The sequence below is a fragment of the Saccopteryx bilineata genome, chromosome 6 (assembly GCF_036850765.1).
Source record: "Saccopteryx bilineata isolate mSacBil1 chromosome 6, mSacBil1_pri_phased_curated, whole genome shotgun sequence".
Taxonomy (NCBI): domain Eukaryota; kingdom Metazoa; phylum Chordata; class Mammalia; order Chiroptera; family Emballonuridae; genus Saccopteryx; species Saccopteryx bilineata.
This window is the reverse complement of record NC_089495.1, coordinates 204,061,592-204,080,974: the sequence shown is the minus strand read 5'-3', so window position 1 is coordinate 204,080,974 and position 19,383 is coordinate 204,061,592. Positions and strand designations below refer to the sequence as shown.

At 49.2% G+C, this 19,383-nt stretch overlaps 1 protein-coding gene across 1 annotated transcript; it reads left to right on the top strand.

The window, feature by feature from the left end:
• Positions 1-6,397: 6,397 nt before the first annotated feature.
• Positions 6,398-18,165, top strand: LOC136308599 (latherin-like). Its single transcript, XM_066236117.1, has 9 exons — positions 6,398-6,520; positions 7,858-7,944; positions 8,938-9,058; positions 10,977-11,081; positions 11,961-12,110; positions 13,869-13,950; positions 14,504-14,567; positions 15,744-15,814; positions 17,980-18,165. The coding sequence occupies exons 2-8, from the start codon at positions 7,872-7,874 to the stop codon at positions 15,773-15,775; spliced, it is 627 nt and encodes a 208-aa protein (XP_066092214.1). The 5' UTR covers positions 6,398-6,520; positions 7,858-7,871; the 3' UTR covers positions 15,776-15,814; positions 17,980-18,165.
• The last annotated feature ends 1,218 nt before the right edge of the window (positions 18,166-19,383 follow it).

Sequence of the window (19,383 nt, the reverse complement as noted above, 5' to 3'; positions counted from 1 at the left end):
AGGCAGCTAGGGCAGCAGGGAGCTGGATGCAGCACTGGAAGAGACGTCTGTGCCTATCCAGCCAGGGTCCTTCTTTTATAAACGGGGACACTGAGGCACAGAGGGCCAGAAACTGCCCCGTAGCCAGTCTGCGGCAGCGGTAGGACCCCCCGGTCCGTCTGTCTGTTCACTCTTGTTTCAATGGGGATATAGTGAGCACCTCCGCTGGACCAGGCGGGCAGTGGGAACAGGACAGTCATATTCGTAGGACAACCTCACCTGGTGCTTTCCCTCCATCCCCCTCCCAGGACTCTGAGAGGACTTGTGGAGGATCGGGGGACACCTGGGACAGCTGGACCCAGGAGTACAGGGCAGAATGATGCAAGGTCAGGGGTCTGGGTCACATCCCAGCCTGCGCCTCCGTGTCTTATGAAGAGCTAGGGTAGCGCTGGAGACGAGGTCTCTTTATGTCGGACTGAGACTGAGAGGGACCAATTGGGCAAGGGGCGGGGGGGGGGGGGCTACTGGCATCTCGTGTGTAGAGGCCGAGGACGCTGCTAACATCCTACAGTTCACAGGACAGCGGCCCCTCTCAGCAAAGACGCATCCAAGCCGAGATGTCCGTAGCATTGAGAAAGCCTGAATTAAACCGTTACGCACATTATCTTGTTGAATTGCTGAGTGATGCAGTGAAAGGTTCTGGGGGAAAAGGTGTGGCAGCTGAGGCTCAGAGAGGTGAGGTGACTTGCTCAAGGCCACACAGCTGGTCAGAAGCAAAGCTGGGTTGAATCTCAAGTCACCCTCCTCCAGAGCTAGTGCTTCCCTGGCGAGCCAAAGAAGAGAGTGAGAGTTTTCTTTCCTGATTACATCTTGTGACAATCCCAACTCCCAGAAAAAAAAAAAATACACAAGGAGGTCTCATGATCCAGGGCCTCTGTGGGCAGTGCCCACTGTGAGTCAATGGCCAGCCTTTGTCCGTGGTACCCCATCCACCCGGGGCACCTCTGCTCCCCCCTCTCCAATGGTTAACTCCTCCTCAGCTGTCAGACTCTGCTCCTCAGTCACCTCTCAGCTACGTAGGGACCCCTCCTCACTGTTTCCTCCCCTAAAAACACTCTGTTTCCCGACTCATGGCTCTAACCAAGCTCCCCCGTGGTTACTGTCCAATACAGAGCGGGTGCTCAGGGAGCGTCAGCTCTGGTTATCATGGCTCTCACCTTTCTTATTCATATCTCTGCCCCATGAGTCTTGACAGCGGGTTCCTCCCTCTGCTCAGCAGCCGCGGTGCCCAGAGAAGAAACAGGCAACTGTAAGCCAGGCACTGCCCAGACTAGCTTTTCACCCACTCGACCCAGATCTCAAAGACAGGTGAGGGCTTCCTGGAAGTGGTGGCTCCCCATGAAGAAGGCTTCGGGGAAGAGAAGGACTCTAGGAGAGGATGAGGGGATATCTGCTCTCAGGGAAGAGGTGGAAAGAAAGCAGGCAAAACCTGAGTGGACTCTGAGACATCTGGAAACTCGAGCCCCGAACTCTGGAGCAGGCCCTTTCGAAGGCTGCATTCAGTTAAATAAAGGCCGGATCTTTCCAATGTTTGTGCAATATTTCAGGATAACCTCAGGATCAGAACGATGAACTCTATGCTTTGGAACATGTTATGATCCCAGGAACACATCACAAAAGTATTTCCCAAACCGGATCTTTCTGTTTACGCGATGATAAGAATGTGTATGCATTTCACCAAATATTTGCCGGTAAACGAACACTTATTTTAAATATTTGTTCTTTGAATGAGAACAGAATAGATGTCATCACAGAGGAAAAGCCAAACGTCTCACGTGAGAGGAGCCAGATGTTACATCAACTCAATAGTCTATTTCTGGACACTTTTTCTTTTTAATTGGGAAATACTGGGTTTTACAGCTAGATGAACACACAGCTCTTAGAACTGGGCTCAGTTGGAATCACAATAATGCAAAAAACTGAAACTGGGAGAAAACTCTAAAAAAAAGATACTAAAATTTGACAAAAGTTTGTTTGTGGAGCTGATACATTTCTGTGTTAATGTTACTGCAAGAAAAAAAAAATGTTCTTTAAAAAAAAAAATAGAAAGGTGGGTAAGTATCTAGCTAAGCCTGGCTCTGCTCTGGGCAGTTCAGGGGTGACTGAAGCACCCTGTCCAACCCAGCACAGCACAAACTGTATTCCTGCAACGTGCCTGCCTGTGGAAGGGGCTGGGAGAGGGGACAGAGGCCGACAGCCTCCCGCAGGAAAAACCAATAGGAAGAGACAAAAAAGTGCTGAGAAAAAGACCCAGAAGAGGGGCTCTGACCCAGCCTGGAGGAAAGGGGCAGTCAGGGAAGGCTTCCTGGAGAAAGTGTCAACTGAGCTGAAATTGAAAGGCTGACAGAGAAGGGAGGGGAGGGCATTGTAAGCAGAAGTGACCGAATGAGTGAAGGCCAGGAGGTTACCTGGGGGCCTACAAGCCCCGGATGTTGCTGTAGCCTAAACGTGTGAGGCTCGAATGGAGGGTAGTGCCTTCGATGCCACGCTGGGCTGGTTTACAGAAGATCTTCTTTGTCAGGAGTTAATTTTTTTTCCCCCTCCTCAGCCCATTCTCAAAATTGAAGACCTCAAAGAGTTTTTGTCTATATGGATTCCATCCATTGATATTTGCCATACAGGAAACTAATGCTGATGAATTTTTAGAAGATATATTTATTGATCCCTTTTAAAATAACAATAAGCTCACTGCACTTTTTATAGATTGATTTTTAAAGGGCAGAGAGAGGAAAGGAAAGAGAGAGAGAGAAGCATTCATTCATTGTTCCACTTCGTTGTACATTCATCCGTCGCTTCTGGTATGTGCCCTGACCGGGACCAAACCCACAATCCTAGTGTTTCCGGACAATGCTCTGACTGAGCTAACTGACCAGGGCTCGCTGCATTTTAACAAGTGACCTACTTTATGAAAAATAACTTCGCCTTTTGAAAACATCACTAGTGAGAAAAGTGGCTGTTTTCCATTAACAAAAAAAAACAACTCCATTATGACTGGCTTAATAGAGGACTAGCCAGGTTCCCATAGCTTCTCATCTTTGATCTGTTTCAATATTACATATCACGTAGCGTCTAGAATATTCTGCTCTACACTTGTGGGAGAATGAGAGGGAAGGGGCAAATAATAGAGTTATATTAATTTAGAACTTGTTCGGGCCATGAACAAGTTCCCCCTACCCCCGCCTCTGGAAACGACACTTGGAGAGCCCCAGGGTTAGGTCCTAGGGGTCATGGACATTTTCTGAGCAGTAGACAAGCTCAGATTCAGGCAGTTTCCTCCGGCTGGTGACAAGTAGGGTGGACAAAGGCTATGCCTGGTCCAGTCTGGAAGAAGACAAAGGCTGTGCCTGGTCCAGTCTGATCCAGGGCAGGGGCTGTTTGGGGTGGACAGTGGGGCTGCAGACAGGGAGAGAGGGCGGCTTCCCGGGCAGGGGTGCCCAGGAGAGAGGGAGGGCCAGGGAGCCTCTCCGGGGCTCCCTCATGTCGAGCCTGTCCTGCCCTGGGACCCCCAGCCCGGGCTCCGGGCCCTGCATGCACCCTCCTCACCTTGGAAGGAAGAAGGAACGAGGCCTCACATTTGGTTCCAGAAAAGAGAACGAAGTAATTAGTTTCCTTTGGCTCCTATCCAAGGCCGGCAGGCCACGTCAACCTTGGTCTCTCTTGTCCCGTGATCGCTGGCCTACCCAACTGATCTTTCTGCCTGCAGGCACGGCTACCAATGGGCGCCACTGACAACAGTGCCCATGAATCCGGACGTCACAACGCTGGATGGAAACTTCCAGAGGACGTGGCCACCGGAACCAGCAGCTGTGCTCCTTGGAATCTGCCCAGAGGAGTTGAAACCTGCACACAGATGATGCGTGTGGCCGCTCCGCTCGTCACTGCCAAAAGCCAGAGCAACCCAGCCGCCCTTCGTGAAGTGGATGGATACAGTACACGGGGGTACCCCTAGACAGCGGCGCACTACTCCGCACTGAAGTGGATGGATACAGTACACCGGGTACCCCCAGACAGCGGCGCACTACTCCGCACTGAAGTGGATGGATACAGTACACCGGGTACCCCCAGACAGCGGCGCACTACTCCGCACTGAAGTGGATGGATACAGTACACCGGGTACCCCCAGACAGCGGCGCACTACTCCGCACTGAAGTGGATGGATACAGTACACGGGGGTACCCCCAGACAGCGGCGCACTACTCCGCACTGACAGGGGAAGGAGCTCCCAGGTCGGGAACAGCCAGGGGAGGAACCTCGAATGCCTGTGACTAAGTGGAAGAAGCCCACGGGCCGAGGCTTCCTACTCTCTGGTTCCAACCATGTGACAGCCTGGAGAAGGCAGTGCCAGGGGACAGTGAAAAGATGGGCGGTCACAGGGGTGAGGAGAGAGGGAGGGGTGGGCAGGTGGAACACAGAGGATTTTTAAGGCAGTGAAACTGCTCTCTCCGATACCCCAGTGACAGACACGGGTCATCCTACATTTGTCCAAACTCACAGAACGGATGACAGACAGCAAGAGCGAACCGTAATGAGATAAAGCAGGGGCTTGGGGTGACTGATGAGCCCGTGCAGGTTCCTCAATGGTAACAAGTGCCCCACTCCGGAGGGGGACGCTGCCCCTGGGGGAAGGGTGCCTGTGTGAGGACAGGGGGGATAGGACAGATCTCTCTGTGTCTTCTGCTCAGTTTTGCTGTGAACCTAAAACTGCTCTAAAAAAAAAAATAAATAAATTCTATTAAAAAAACAACAACGCCAACCTTCCAGGGCAGAGGCTCCAAGCCAGGCATTGTGTTTCGCCTGGAACCTGAGCCGGGCTGGCCCATTCAGCCCCTCTCCCCCCGGGGGCATCCTCGCCCACGCTCTGCAAAGAAGAGGTGGGCCACGATGTTTCAGGGGGGGCAGCGGTGCTGAGACACCTGCCGGGAACCCCTACTCCCGCATGACCCAGTTAGAACAGCCGCGTTCCTGCTCTCCCAGGTATCGGTAGGTTAAAGACGGAGCAGGGACCGAATGGGGTCAGGCCGCGGGGCAGAGCCCGGCTCTGGCGTCTGCCACCCGATGGTGGAGCCTTGGCTCGGCTCAGCTTCTCGGAGCGCAGCCGCTTCGCTTGTAAGGTGAGCTTCAGAGCACCAGCCCTTCACGGGGGCTGGTGAGGGTAAAGAGAGATAAAATGTGCCACGCGTGGAAGCACAGGGCCGGGGGAGGCAGAAAAGCTTAGACACCACCTCTAAGCGCTGAGAAATCGAAAGCAGAAGCTCATCTCCTCAGACTCAGGGCTGAGCAGGCACAGAGGTCCAGCCGTGGGGGTCAGGGAAAGGCTGGTTTCTACCTGAGATACCTGGAACAGCTTGTTGGTAATGATGAGATCAGAGTAAGGTTTCAAAGAATAGCTCATTCATTCATTCATCCTTTTTTTTTTTTTAAACACAGATTTATGGAGCATTTGCTGTCTTCCGGTCAGTCCATACAAACAGCTTGAGCAAAGGCCCTGGGGCAGGCGGGGGCAAGCCACCCCAGAGAAACACCGAGTCGGCAGCAGTGGACTTAGGTGGCGATGAGGGCGGTTGGTGGGGGATCCACATGACAATGACTTCTCATTGCCTCAGAGACAGTGCGCTTGGCCCACCAAGGAGGCCCCCGCTCTGCTAAAAAAGGAGAAATCTGTGATATGGTGTCCAGAAAACAAGCTTGGGCATAAGATAGAACAAGATTAAAAATCCGAATCTACCGTAGACTAGCTCTATGATCTCGGGCTAAAATATTTTACACTTGAGTCACAGTTTCCTCATCTGTAAAATGGGACTAATAATAGTGTTGATATCCTAGGGATGCTAAGAGGGTTGCACAAGCGTTTGTGGAAACTACCTGTCGTTAATAGCGAACACCACTATTATTACAGAGGGGAAAACTGAGGCTTAGAAAGGACATCGGAGTGGCCAGTGTCAAACAGCGAGACTGGCCAGAGCCCCCTGAGAACTCAAGGCTTCCTGAACTGAGGCCAAGGAACCCTCTCCCTGACCTCCATGCTCAGCAGACAAAGTGGCTTCCTGGTCACTCGTGTCCCCAGACCTCCTTCACTCATGACACAGATGAGGAGACCATCTCAAAGCAGGACAGAGAGGGAATGAGAGACAAGCACTGTCTCCCCACGTTCTCCGTGATCTCCACGTCTTCTGCACCTCTGCATCTGGTGATGTCCGTGATGTACAGTATAAAATACAATATTGACACATCCGGCTTGAGTGAGTCCTTACCTCCTGATCCCTGGGGGCCTCCTGTAGGGAATGTTTGCTTTGGAATTTGTGGGATGGATGGGGTGAGATGGACAGCTTCTCATCAGTTTCCCAGCTGTCAATCATTCAGTGCCACGTCTCCCTGGTTGTGGGGTCACTCGCTATATATGAAGTCAGCCCCACTGCAGAACCCAGCAGGAATCAACTGACGGAGACCCAGAGCTCCTCCACTGTCCCCTGCAGAAATCCAGGTGAGCACAACGCAACGACCCTCTCAAACCTGCCTTTTTTTCAGACACCAAGCCAGACTGAAGCTTTTCGTGAGTATTGCCCAGTGACAAATTGGTGCTGGCTCTAGCACAGAACACGAGAAACAGCGGCTTCAGTGCTGACGAGATGCCCGGAGGGAGAAGGATACACTGGCATAGGGCGTCCGCCAGCTTTCTCCTCTGCTCCCCTGGGTTGTGGCTTTCATGCTCATGCTGATAAAATAGCTGCTGAGCTACTGCCATCGTGTCTGGCATCAGATTAAGAAAAAGCAGGAGAAGAAAAGAAAAGCTGGGTCAGCCCACTTTAAATAACTGTTTAAGAAGACCCAGCTTAAGAAGGTTGAAGAGAAGCCTTCTATTAGGCCCGTTTCTGCTCTCAAAAATGAAAGAGTTCTTTAAAGGGAGAGGGAAGGGTGGGCAGGTGCCCTCAGCTCTCCACGCTTCTATTTTCTGCTCTTTAAAATACATGTAGATACTCGTCTCATAGGACAGGGCTGTTGGAAAGATTTAGTGTAGACCCCTCTCTCTGCTTCCAAAAATGCCCCTTGGCCACCCTGTCCTTCCTCGGCTCTGTTAGTCTGTGCGTTTTCCTAAAGGCACTGTCAGAACCAGGGAGGGATGAAGAGAACCATTGACTAGCAAGTCCAAAATGAGTTTCCATTTAGTGGCCCTGGGTTAAGCAATTTTTCACAATGCTTGTTGAATCCTCACAGTAACTTTATTTATTGAGGTACAGGCAACCTAAAGGCAGGAATGCTGGGTGCTCACCACTAAGTATGGGTGGTCTCAGGGAAAGCATAGCCCTACTCTGAGCCTCAGTTTCCCATCTGTAAATGGAAGTGAAATTGGGAAGGTCAGGAATACGTACAGAGGAGTCCCTGGTTTTCCCCCACCTCCAAACCCTTCAGCTCCACAGAGAATCTCAGACTGACCCTGACACTGACTCGACTTACCTGGGGCCCCCAGGGCACATCCCAAGTGCTGAAGGTATCAGGTCCTCTTCTCATCCTTGGTGGGCTGCCTGCCCTGTTGTCTGCTCAGTGCTGGAATATTTGAATTCCCTGTGGGTCTGTTAGATGGCGTAATTAATAATATTTCTTAGATTTCAGTCCATTTGCCCTTTTATCTTAGCAGGCTTTGTTATTCTTTTATTGGATGCTGGACATCATGATGAGAAATTGTAGAAGCTTTGAATGATGTTTTCTTTTTCCAAAGAAAGGGCTTACAAGAGTTTCCAGCCACCCCAGATTCACGCTCTGGGGACACCCTTTCAGAGGATGACCCCCACAACCTACACTCTCTGCTCTGCCCTCCCACAGGTGCCTGACCCAAGATGCTGAGGATCTCTGGCCTCTTCCTGCTCCTCTGTGGGCTGCTTGGTCCATCCACTGCTCAGGACCGCCAAGGTGAGACTGTCCTCTCTTGAGTGGTGCCTGGCCTTGTCAGACCATAGGTCTGGCACCCCTAGAAATCTAAGCCATGAGCCAATGCCAGTTAAGTTTTTACTAGCGTTGTGCCCAGCATACAGTTAACACCAAAATCGTTAGCTATTCTGATCGTCACTACATAACTGTATTAAATCTCTTCCCACATTCCCCCTCTTTCCTGTCTCTGTGCCCTGCTCCATCTGCTAAGACCCGCCATCCAAAACCCCAGCCCTACCTGGACCGGCCATGCCCGCTTCCCCCACACTCACTCCCCTCCGGCCACCGCGGCCTCTGAAGCACATGAAACACACTGAAGAGCCTTTGCAGGCGCTGTTCCCTCTGCTTAAAACAGCCTTCCCCTAACGATCCACAGGGCGCCCTCCCTTCCTCAGGTCTCGGCTAAGACGTCAATTTTGCAGAAAGACCTTCCTCGGCCTGAACTAGTGCCCTCCGCCCGCCCTCTGGGTGCTCAGCCTGCCCGTGCTCTTCCCTCCTCCCAGAGCGCGCGCCCCTCGGAATGCACCGCTATAGCCGCAGTGCTTAGAACATTGACACTTCTTTCCATTCCCCTTGGCAAACAGCCTCTGCCCAGAGACTCTCCAGGTGACACCCCATCGCCCCACACCCCATCTTCACCCCTAGGGCTCCAGCCTCCTCACCAACCACCAGCCTACCGGCTCCGTGAGGGCGGAGGGTCCTCCGGTTTCCACCCACGCAGGCCCGCCCCTTTGGCACGGCTCCTGCACATAGGAGGCCCCAAAAAATATCTGCTCAGCTAAACGACTGTGTCTAGAACCTGGGGCGCCGGCACGCAGGCCAGGCAGACCTGATGAATGAGAAGTAAACGTGCCTCGTGCGGGACAGCGGGACATGTTGAGGTCAAGGTCGTGTCCGGGAATTTGGGGCATCTGACCGTCAAACTGGACTTTGAGGCCCATGTTTCTTTCTCAACTCTAACCCAACGACCCCCAGGCGCGGACGTTCCCTCCAGCCCGGAGACCTCTGACCTAAAAGGATCATTGAAGGAGTTCCTCAGCAACAAAATAAGCTCCGTGAGGTTGAGTACGACGTTAACAAGCGGACAGAGATATTCGTGAGTGCTCTCTGATCACTCTGCCCCAGGCCCAGCCGGTCCTGGTTCTGTGGGGGTGTTAGAGAACCCTCCACATTGCCTGACACTGCAGAGGCCCTTCCCTAACAGTCCCTCCAGCTCAGATGGCCAGACAGCCACTGGTCGGGAGAAATTCCCATTGGGGGCGGAGGCAGCGGCTGAGCAGGCAGGGAAGACAGGCAGGGGCTCAGGCTCTTTGTTGGGGAAAGGATGGCTGCCTGTCAGCTGGGCCAGCCCCTTTGGTCTCTTCCCCTCCCTGCGCCTCTGTTAAAGGGAGGAATCCCAGAGGACTGCTGTGAGGAATAAATGAAATAACACGTTTAAAGTGCTGACACAGCTCCCTGTGCTCAGTAGGCCCCCATCAGCTGTAACAAGAACAGCAACCTCAACAGCGCTAATGTGGTGATTATAATGCGTGCTCTCTGAACACCAGAACACGGACATCCAAGACTCAAGTGCTGACTCCCACCTTCCCCCCGACCGCCACCTAGTCCTTCCCCAACCCAGGTTGGCTTAGCTAATGGCATCCATATGCTCCGGCCCTAAACCTTGATGTGGACCGTGGCTCCCCTCTTCCTCTCACGCCCACATTCATGCTTCCGGCAAACCCTGTCTGTTAACCTTCAAAACACACCCAGGCCTCAGACAGCTTTCTCCACCGTCTCTGGTCAGAGCCACACCACCCCTTCACTGAATGCCCCAGAGCCCCCTGTTCCCCTTTAAACCCATTCTTCCTCCACTCTGTTCCACTGGGATTTGTACCTCTTTGAATTTCCAACTATTCTATTGGCTCTCAGAACCAAGCCCAAGATCCTTACAATTGGACCACAAGGTTCCATGCCATCTGGCCTAACCAACTACCTCTCTCATCTGTTCTCCTACTATTCTCCCCAACCCACTGCCCACCAGCCACACTGAGCTTATTCTGTTCCTTAAACATGCCAGCCAAGTTTCAGCCTCAGGGCCTTTGCACTTACCCTGTCTTCTCCTTGGACCCATCTTTCCCTAGCCAGCCTCATGACTTACTTGTACCTTCACTTGCTCCATCACTCTGTCCAAAGTCACTGCCTATGAGAAGCCTTCCCTGACTACCCTGTCTAAAATTCTACTCTTCTCTATGTCACTCTTTATCACCTGTTTTTCCACAGAAATTACCAGCTGACACATCCATAGGCATCAATATACTGGGTTTCTCATTTTACACATACACACTCTTCCCAAGCATGTGCTGTCTGTCTGTGGCTTTAAGTCTTTTACTTATTATTTATTCACTCATTATTCCAGTGTGCTTGATACTGGCCAAAGGGCTGGACATGGTCATTCTAAGGTGCATTTAAACAAGCTTCTACCTGACCAGGCAGTGTTGCAGTGGATAGAGTGTTGGACTGGGATGAGGAGGACCCAGGTTCGAGACCTCGAGGTCTCCAGCTTGAGCACGGGCTCGTCTGGTTTGAGCAAAGCTCACCAGCTTGGACACAAGGTCGCTGGCTCGAACAAGGGGTTACTCGGTCGGCTGAAGGTCCGCCATCAAGGCACATATGAGAGAGCAATCAATGAACAACTAAGGTGTTGCAACAAAAAACTGATGATTGATGCTTCTCATCTCTCTCTTTGTTCCTGTCTGTCTGTCCCTATCTATCCCTCACTCTGACTCTATCTCTGTCCCTGTATTAAAAAAAATTAAAAATAAATAAATAAATAAATAAAACAAGCACATCTTTTTGCTGTGTTCCCAGTGCTTATCGCATAGTAGCTGCGCGATAAATCACCTGGCTACTGAGGGAGTAACGGTCCTTGCATACACTCAGCTTCTGCCCTGCCGGAGACCTGCTTTGCACAACGTCTGGTCACCAGCCTCTGGGGCCACAGCCTTCCCTTGTTTTGCTATCTCTTCACCCAGGTACCATGTGAGAGATATACGCATCCCATACCTCAGCGTCGAGAACTCCGAGGATAACCAGAATGCCAAATTACAGATAGCACCAGAATTTACCATATCGGTGAGGTAAGTAACAGCTACAGGTGTCGTGCATGGCTCTACCCACTTTGGCACAGGTGCACGGGGTACAGGAAGCAACCATAACTCACAGGCGCCCGGGGCCATCTCAGCAAGACTCGCTGTGTGGCTGGAGCAGCGCCTACCCTCCTCAGGCCGGCGTGACTCTGCGTGGAGAGTCAGGAGTCCACAGGACACTTGACTGCTTCCAATCTGGGGCCCCTCTAGCAAGAACGGGGGGTGTTCTACAGGTTTTCTTTCCCTGCTTCATTCAGAAAGCCCCGTCTTTCATTTGTTCGAAAATGAGAATTTTGATTGAATATGACTTAAGCACAGAATCTGCTCTAGACCCCAACGCTCCGTGGCCCCAATGCTTAGAGATGCTGAGAGATTGCCCACAGGCGTGTTTTGTCTGGTCTGCAGAATGTACATTCAGAGAGCACAGACAGACTTCCTTCAGTTTATCACTGCCTTGCCTCTCCCCTCGAAACCAACCCCTGGTCTATTCATTCATTCATTTCCACGTCAAGCCTGAATCTCATGGCAATGGGGTTGGGGGCCTCTGCAACAGTACTTTCCATTGTCACAGTCTGTCACTTTTGATAAGCCACCATACTGAGCATCAACTGTTCCCTGAGCCAGACGTAGTAGGTATTAGTCGTATACACTGAAGGCTGACGTCCCTGGCTTAGCCTCTTGCTGGGTACATGACTTGGAAATATTCATTCCTATTCTCCAATATTGAATCACCTCTTTTGAAAAATGAGGGAATTATCTCAACAGGGTTCTTTGGAGGGCCCTATGCATACACGGGGAATCTTCATTCTAGAAGAAAATGAGGGTGCCATGATCTCTGAGGTTCTGAACCTTAACTCTTCCCTCCCACAGGATCCGGAGGTATCCGTCCATCAACTTTCGCGTGCGGGCAGTAATAGCAGTTGATCTGCAAGTGGACACCTCAGAAAATGGCATAAAACGAATTACCTTTACAAATTGTAGGCTCGTACCCGGAAGCCTAGAGGTTGTACCTGAAATTAAGTGAGTTCTCCGCCTTCCTCTCTTTGAGTGCAGCTGGTTATGATGAAACCCACAGTGAAGCTTCACCTGACGATGTCACCCACAAAACTATACCTTCCAAAGTTACCCGTTTGTGTATACAGGGATGTGCATCTTAGAAATAGAACTTCATGTTTACTTAAAAATAATTTGCTTGTTATAAAGATAATAAGCTCAATGAAGTGGAAAATAGGTTCATTGAATGGCTGTGAGAACAAAGAAAGCAGGCTTGCTTCAGGATGTGTTGACACTAGGTGATTTCTGATTTTTTTATTTACTTATTTTTTTTGCTCTTATAAACAATTCTAAATCTTTTGGTATAGGAGCGTTTTCCAAAAATAGAAATTACTTCCTTATTGTAGGTTCTAAAATTATATCAAAAGTATTAGCAGTTCTGCAACTGTAAGCTATTAAGGTACATAATAATTTTGAGCATTCCAAATCACTTACCGGATACCTCACCAATGGAACTGAACTCAGTGACGTGATTCTAGCAGGCACCGGTCAGTTTCCTCACATGCTTAACCAGTATGACTTATTCCCATTTTCACACATTTTCTGAAGGAAATCTTACAGATGCCATGGTTTTCATTTTTTTAAACTTTCAGTAGAGCAAGAATGTCATCACATCATTCTCTTTTTTAAGTCTGTGATGTTATCTCCGCAGAGTAACTATCTTCAGAAGTCTGCCCTTTTATTAACAAGAGTGTTAGTGCTTTCTCTGAAATTGATAAATCTTATTTACAATCTTCATTTTTAAGATTAAAAAAAAAATTTAGGCTGACCTCTACAATGAACTGAATCCAACATCATTGCCAATCTATTTTATACCCTGTCTATCTAATTCATGAATTCTTAAGTTTGCTCCATCTCCCTGTTGCTCACTGTTTCAGGAAAGAGCAGGTGTAGAATCCTTCTTGAGCCCTTCCTGGTCTGGTAATGTCCTCCTGTCATCTTCAGACACACTGAAAACCAGGCCAGAGAAGGCATCCTTGACCCACAGTCACCTTCCCAGAGAAAACTCTGTTGAATATGGCTCTCATGTCTTCTGATATGTTGAAGAACATGAGTCCTTCCATTGTGGGAAATCTGAGAGCTTAGGCTGGAAGAGATAGATCAACTGAGTTATGTGCAAGCTTTTTATACAATAAAGACACAAACCCTTTGCCTGGAACTTAGATTAAGTCTGATCTATCAAGGACTGGGGAAGACTTCAGGACCCCAAAGACCACTTTACACGGCTACTTCCTGCTTCTTTCTTATGTCCCCCAACTGAAGAAGGACATGATACTCTCTTTCCATGAAGGCATGACCATGGGGCTAGGGAGATAAGTTCTAGCAGAGCATTAGCTCATCAGAGAAATGATCATGTGTGCAGGAAAGAAGGAAGTCAGAGCTGAGTAGTGCAGCCTGGATAAAACCAGTGGGCTGGTCCTGGAAGGGTGGTCAAAGCTGAAGAAGTCATTGCAGAAGATAAGCAAAAGAGCACAGAGAGGGGAGGGAGGAGGACCAGTGATGAGGGCACAGGGTGCTTTGAACTATAAAATCAATTTAAAGGAGTTATTAGGAGGTAGATGGGAGCAAAGGGCCGAGGCTGGGTCATAGAGCTCTGTGCACACAAGGGGTAAAGGGTAAACTCTAAGCTGTTTGGGGTCAACTGAGGAAAGAAGCAACATAAAGAAGGAAGAAGAGCGTGGGTGAAATTAATCTATTCTACAACCTCTTTCATTCCTCATTTAGAGAACCCTCGGCGCCGAGATCTATTGCTAAAGAGGTGCAGGGCCACATGAATTACACCTTCCAAAAGGACTTGGCTGAAAGAGTAAGTATGTGAACCCAGATTACTACTTCAGGTTTGAGTCTTGAGTCGGGGTTTGGTGGGTTGGGTTTTCTTAATTAAACTGGAAGGAGATCTTTCAAGAAGGAATCAGCCTCTGTGAGACTGGACGTCAGCTAATGAGACCATCCAAGACTCAGTTTCCCTAGCTGTAAAATAAGTATAAGCAAGTATAAAATGAACAACTAACATTCACTAAAGCACATAGGCGTGGTGCTAAGCATCTTATGTGAATTTGCTTGTCTCCTTCTCCAAACAGTCTCATCATACTCTAGGTAGTAATACTGTCCCCATTTCCCAGTGTTTCCCCCAGATTAAAGAAGAATTTCTGGAGGGTGGGTCAGAGGCTTACCCAAGTGACAAAAATGCCAAATGGCCCAGATGACATGGGACCCCAGGGCAGTCTGCTCCCCAATCCTATCTTTCCTGCTTGTTCCCTAGGATGGCCTGGCTTAGAAGAAGGACTTGCCCAGATGACCCTGTGCAGGCTTCATGAGCGGAGTCCTCTCCCTGACTTGTGTATTTCCTTGTCTTGCAGATGTGTTCCTTCCTTAACACATGGTTCCACCACATGAGACCCCGCCTGACTAATGAACAGATTGGTAAGTAAGGCCAGAGGGAAGGGGCGGGAGTACATTCAGACTCCCCCCACCCCTTTACCCTTCCATCTCATCGTCATCCCTTCCCTCTCCCTGACACTGCACCTGCACTGAAAACCCCTTCCTGCCCACACAGGAGGTAGGGTCTGTAACAGCCACAATCCTAACTCAGCTCCTGTTTCTAGGTGGGGGGTGGGGTGGCCTGTGTGCCTGGCCAGGCATAAACACTCTGCAGCCCTACCACGAGCTAAGTACGTGCAGGTTTCCATTCTCTCCTGGTCCTCAAAGCCTAAGAAGCTGAGATATAAACAGAAGCTTCCCTGGGGTGTGTGTGTGTGGAAGAAAAGCTGTCCAAGATGCCCTTGACTCTCCTCTTAAAATGTACGATGCTGCATTTGGAGGAGAATATTGGTCTGGTTTCAGCCCAGGAAAGCACTGTCTCCTTCAGCCGTCCCTACCGCCCAGTACCCAAAGTTTCTACGTCTGCCAGACCCCCAGCGAGTCGTGCAAGGTGGAATCTCCACAGCTCAGCCCCCAGCAGGAATCTGAGAACCAATAGTGTTGCTGGGTTACAAAGACTCATATTTCATTCATTGAATTTTCACTAATCCTATCACGGGCTAGATGCTGGAGTTTTTAACGCTCCTTTAAATGATTCTCCCAGCAAAAAATTTTCTGGCCTTGGCTCACATACCTCCATTGACAGTGAGCTCAGTGCTTATGAGGTGGGAAGCTTGAGGCAGGTCATCCAGATGAGTGTTGAAGCTCTCAGAGCTTGGTGCCCAGCCTCACTCAGAGCACATGGGACTGGGTGGGTGGGCCAACACCCTCGCTCTGCCCATCACGGCTGCGACTCTGGAGAGGGCTCCTGGTAAACAGGGACTCTGGCTGATACAGGGCCAACCTCCTCCACTGTCTCATTTTAGGGTGCAAGCTCTTAGGCGATTAGCTTGGGAGGGAGAAGTTGTTCCCGGTTCATGGGTGAGGAAACCGAGGTGCAGAACTGTCAGTGAAACGATCGGAGGCAGCTGGTGACAAAAAAGAGCCTTCCGCCTCTGGTCTCCAAGCCTCTGGCCCATTCTTGACTCGGCTCTGTCCCCAGATCCAGCAGGGGAAACTCCCTTGCCTCTCTCATCCTTCTTCGCCCCCATGATCTAAGGTGTCTGCCTTGTGTTCTAGATCGTTTCCTGCAGCCGGGCACGTACGTCTAGATATCCTCACAGCACAGGAGCCGCATTGGTACCAATCAGGTGAGAGACTAGAGACATATTTTCATACATTTAGTGATCTTGGGTGTTAGGGTCATTGTATATGTTTCATTCCTCCATTCATTCATAAAATTTCAGTGAAGCATCTACAATGTGTTAGACTATAGGGATACAACCATGAGCAACACAAAGATTTTGCTCCCCTGGAGCTCGTATCCTCGTTGTGCATACCCACAGTGAACTAGGAGTTAAATGCAGGGTCCACTCCATTTTGTAAGGTGGTGGGAATGATGAAGGTAACAACATAGAAGGACTTGAGAGACAGCGTGATTGGGGTGGCAGAGGAAAAAGGCAAAGGAGCATGTGTAGTGGAGTCCTGAAGGATAAGGTAGAAGACATTATCCCAAGACCCAGGAAAACAACATCACAGACAGGAGAACAAGCATGTGCAAAAGCCCTGAGGCAGGAGTGAGCTTTCCTTGTGGGTGCGAAGAAAGAAGCACAGTGTGGCTGGAGGGTGGAAGGGCTCCATTATAAAAAGTAGTTTCATAAGGAGGATATCTGGTGAAGAAAGGAATGGGGGGGCCTCTGTAAAAGGAGATGCGATTATTTACTTAGCACTTATTGATTTGAAACTGTATTCTGTGCTGAATTCAGTCTACTTGAGTGACCCCACCTCAGGTCCCTCCAGAAAAAGGGCACACCTGCCACTCTGGTCCCTGTTTCATTTTCCTTCATGACACATCCATTAGCATCTGACCTCCTACTACATTATTAGTTATTTCTTCTCCTTCCCCAACTAGACTGCAGACTTCACAAAGGCAAGGACTTCATCCTATTCCCCATTTTATCCCACGTGCCAGGATTACAAAGATGAACCACACCCGGCCCCTGCCCTCAAGAGCACCCAGTATAGTAATGGATAGGCAAATAAATGGACAATTTTTTGTGCAGCAGAATGTTCTGTTTGAGATTCTTTGGACGTAGAGAGGCAAGACTCAGAAGCTCTGCCAGAAGACGTCCTGGAGGGCTTCCAAGAAGAGGAAGGATTTAAACTGAATGTTGAAGAGTGATTAGAAGTTTCTTTGTGAGGAAATGCATTAAAGGCAGAGGACACAGCATGTGCAAACATACAGAAGTAGGGAAGGACCTGGTGCTCTAGACAACGGGGAGAAGCTCTGTGTGATTGGTCACGGGCATCATGGGGGATGGAGACATGCTTCTATTAGGGATAAGGATAAGCTTACATGTGATTTCTGAGGACAAGGGTACATGTGATGAACTGAGTCACCAGGAAGGTACAGTCCATGACAGGGAACATGAAACACTCAGTGGCTGACACCATAGTTGAACCTATGTCGTTGGGTTGATTAGTCTAGTTATGTACTACTCTAAATTAATTAATGCTATGGAATGAAAAATATAATGGGACACATGTAACTTGGGGACTTCCAGTAATAAAATTTTAACTGGAAAATGCAGATTTATTAATTTTAGTAATATATTTTGCTTACTCAATATAACCAAAGTGTTAGCATGTCAATGTATCATCAATGTAAAAGTTATTAAGAAATCCTTTGCATCCTACATTTTCCACCAAGTCTTTGATATCTGGAGTGTATTTTGTACTTAAAGCACAAGTCCATGTGGACTAGGTGCATTTTAAGTGCTCAATATTCACATGTGGTTGGTGGCGGCCACAGTGGACATGGCAGCTCTAGCGAAGCTAAGTATGGCTGGTTTCAAAAAACCTTGAAAGACCTAGAGCTTTTTATATTATGCCCCCCAAATACATCTAGGCTGCCATCTATCATGGAAGTCCCACAGACACATTTATCCTGCCTAGAAAGTGTTTTATAACTGTGAATGGATTGCCCATATTAAAATAATATGTAATATTAAAATGTCTTTTGATGAACCAGGGCATTTGGCAACATTTTGCAGCCTTGTGCCATGATGTAGGCCAAGGTAAGACGTAAGGTCCATCTTGTCGGAGGAGAAGGAAACTAAGGAACAGTGAGGAATTGTTCTCCAGGAATAGGGAGTGGAGGGGTGTCCAGGGAGAAATACGATTCAGCACCACGAACAGTGGACAGCGGCACTGGTGCGATACAGAACTGGGTAAAGGGAAAGGTGCTGTGCTCTGCCTTATAACCTCCTTTAAAAGGGTGTATAATTTTGACGAGTATCTTGATTATTTCACACAGGTCCTGCTTGCCGGCCTCCTCTCTGAAATGCCCCCCACACTCCAAGCCACCAGCTACATAGATTTTCATGTTAATTGCTGCCTCCTGGATTCGTCCCAAAGATCCCCTTCTTTTCTGGGTATGAGGGTGTTTTTCTGTAAACCCATTTGCTGACTCCATCTTTCCACAATAAATTTTTTGAATCTCTGCACTGTGGACTGTTCTGCTTCCATAGCGCCCTGTGGGCAGAGACACAAAAGCCACAAATGGTGGTGAGTCCGGTAAGGATGACCTACACTAAAAGATAGGGGAGGGTGCCTGGGTTAACTTAGCCTCAGAAGTGCCTGAACACTCTGGCTTTTCCTAAAGCAAAGGAGCAAGGTCACGGGTAACCTGCTCCACCAGGTCATAGCACTGGGCATGCACCACAGCTCCCCTGCTTGACTGGGAATATACACAGGAGATTAGACCTCAGCAGGTCCTGATGTCATGAGTAATTTGTATGAGTAGGCAACCCAGATGTATTTGACCTTGTAAAGGAAACTTACACATTGCTTTCATTTACATACACACAATGCCCTTTGAATTCCACACCACTCATTCTGACACTCAAAACACAGTGGTTTTAAAACCTTTTTACATTTGAGGACCAGTAAAAATAAGAGAATTATATTGGGGAAGACTAAGGCAGAAATCACCCTGAGCATAGGTGAAGTCAATTAAGATCATTGGGTCTCTAATCATCGTGCAGCATCAGGGTGGTTAGCTCTTTCGCGGACCTGCACACTATTTCTGGCTGTGTGATTGATTAGTAATAGATTCCAGCCTGAGCAGGCAGTGATGCGGTAGGTAAACCATCAGACTGGGACTCAGAGGACCCAGATTCAAAGCCCTGAGGTCACCAGCTTGAGTGCAGGCTCACCAGCTTGAGCGTGGGGTTGTTGGCTTGAACCTGGGGTCATAGACATGACCCTATCTATGATCACTGGCTTGAAGCCCAGTGTCGCTGGCTTGAGCCCAAGGCCACTGGCTTGAGCCTGGGGTCACTCACTCTGCTATAGCCCTCCCAGTCAGGACACATATGAAAATGAAATCAATGAAAAACTAAGGTGCCACAACAAAGAATTGATGCTTCTCATCTCTCTCCCTTTATGCCTGTCTCTATTTGTCCATCTCTTGTCTTTCTCTTTCTGTTTCTGTCACACACACACACACACACACACACACACACAGTCCAAGCCAAGCACTTAGACTGCCCCCTGAGTGCTCTGCCGAGTTAGCTGGTATGACCATTCTTGTTGCAGTTATGTGGTCCTTGTGCACCATGTGCCGCAGAATTGCACAGAAGTTTATTCCTGGGTCCCTCCTCCAGAGATTCTGACTCAGTTGCTGGAGTGGCCCAGGAATCTGTATTTTTGCAAGCAC

Bases quoted from the DNA above. Each gene is read 5' to 3' on its own strand.
- LOC136308599 (XM_066236117.1), top strand. From the start codon at position 7,872: ATGCTGAGGATCTCTGGCCTCTTCCTGCTCCTCTGTGGGCTGCTTGGT. The intron at 7,945-8,937 runs GTGAGACTGTCC...AACGACCCCCAG, and splicing joins CACTGCTCAGGACCGCCAAG to GCGCGGACGTTCCCTCCAGC. The intron at 13,951-14,503 runs GTAAGTATGTGA...CTTGTCTTGCAG, and splicing joins AAAAGGACTTGGCTGAAAGA to ATGTGTTCCTTCCTTAACAC.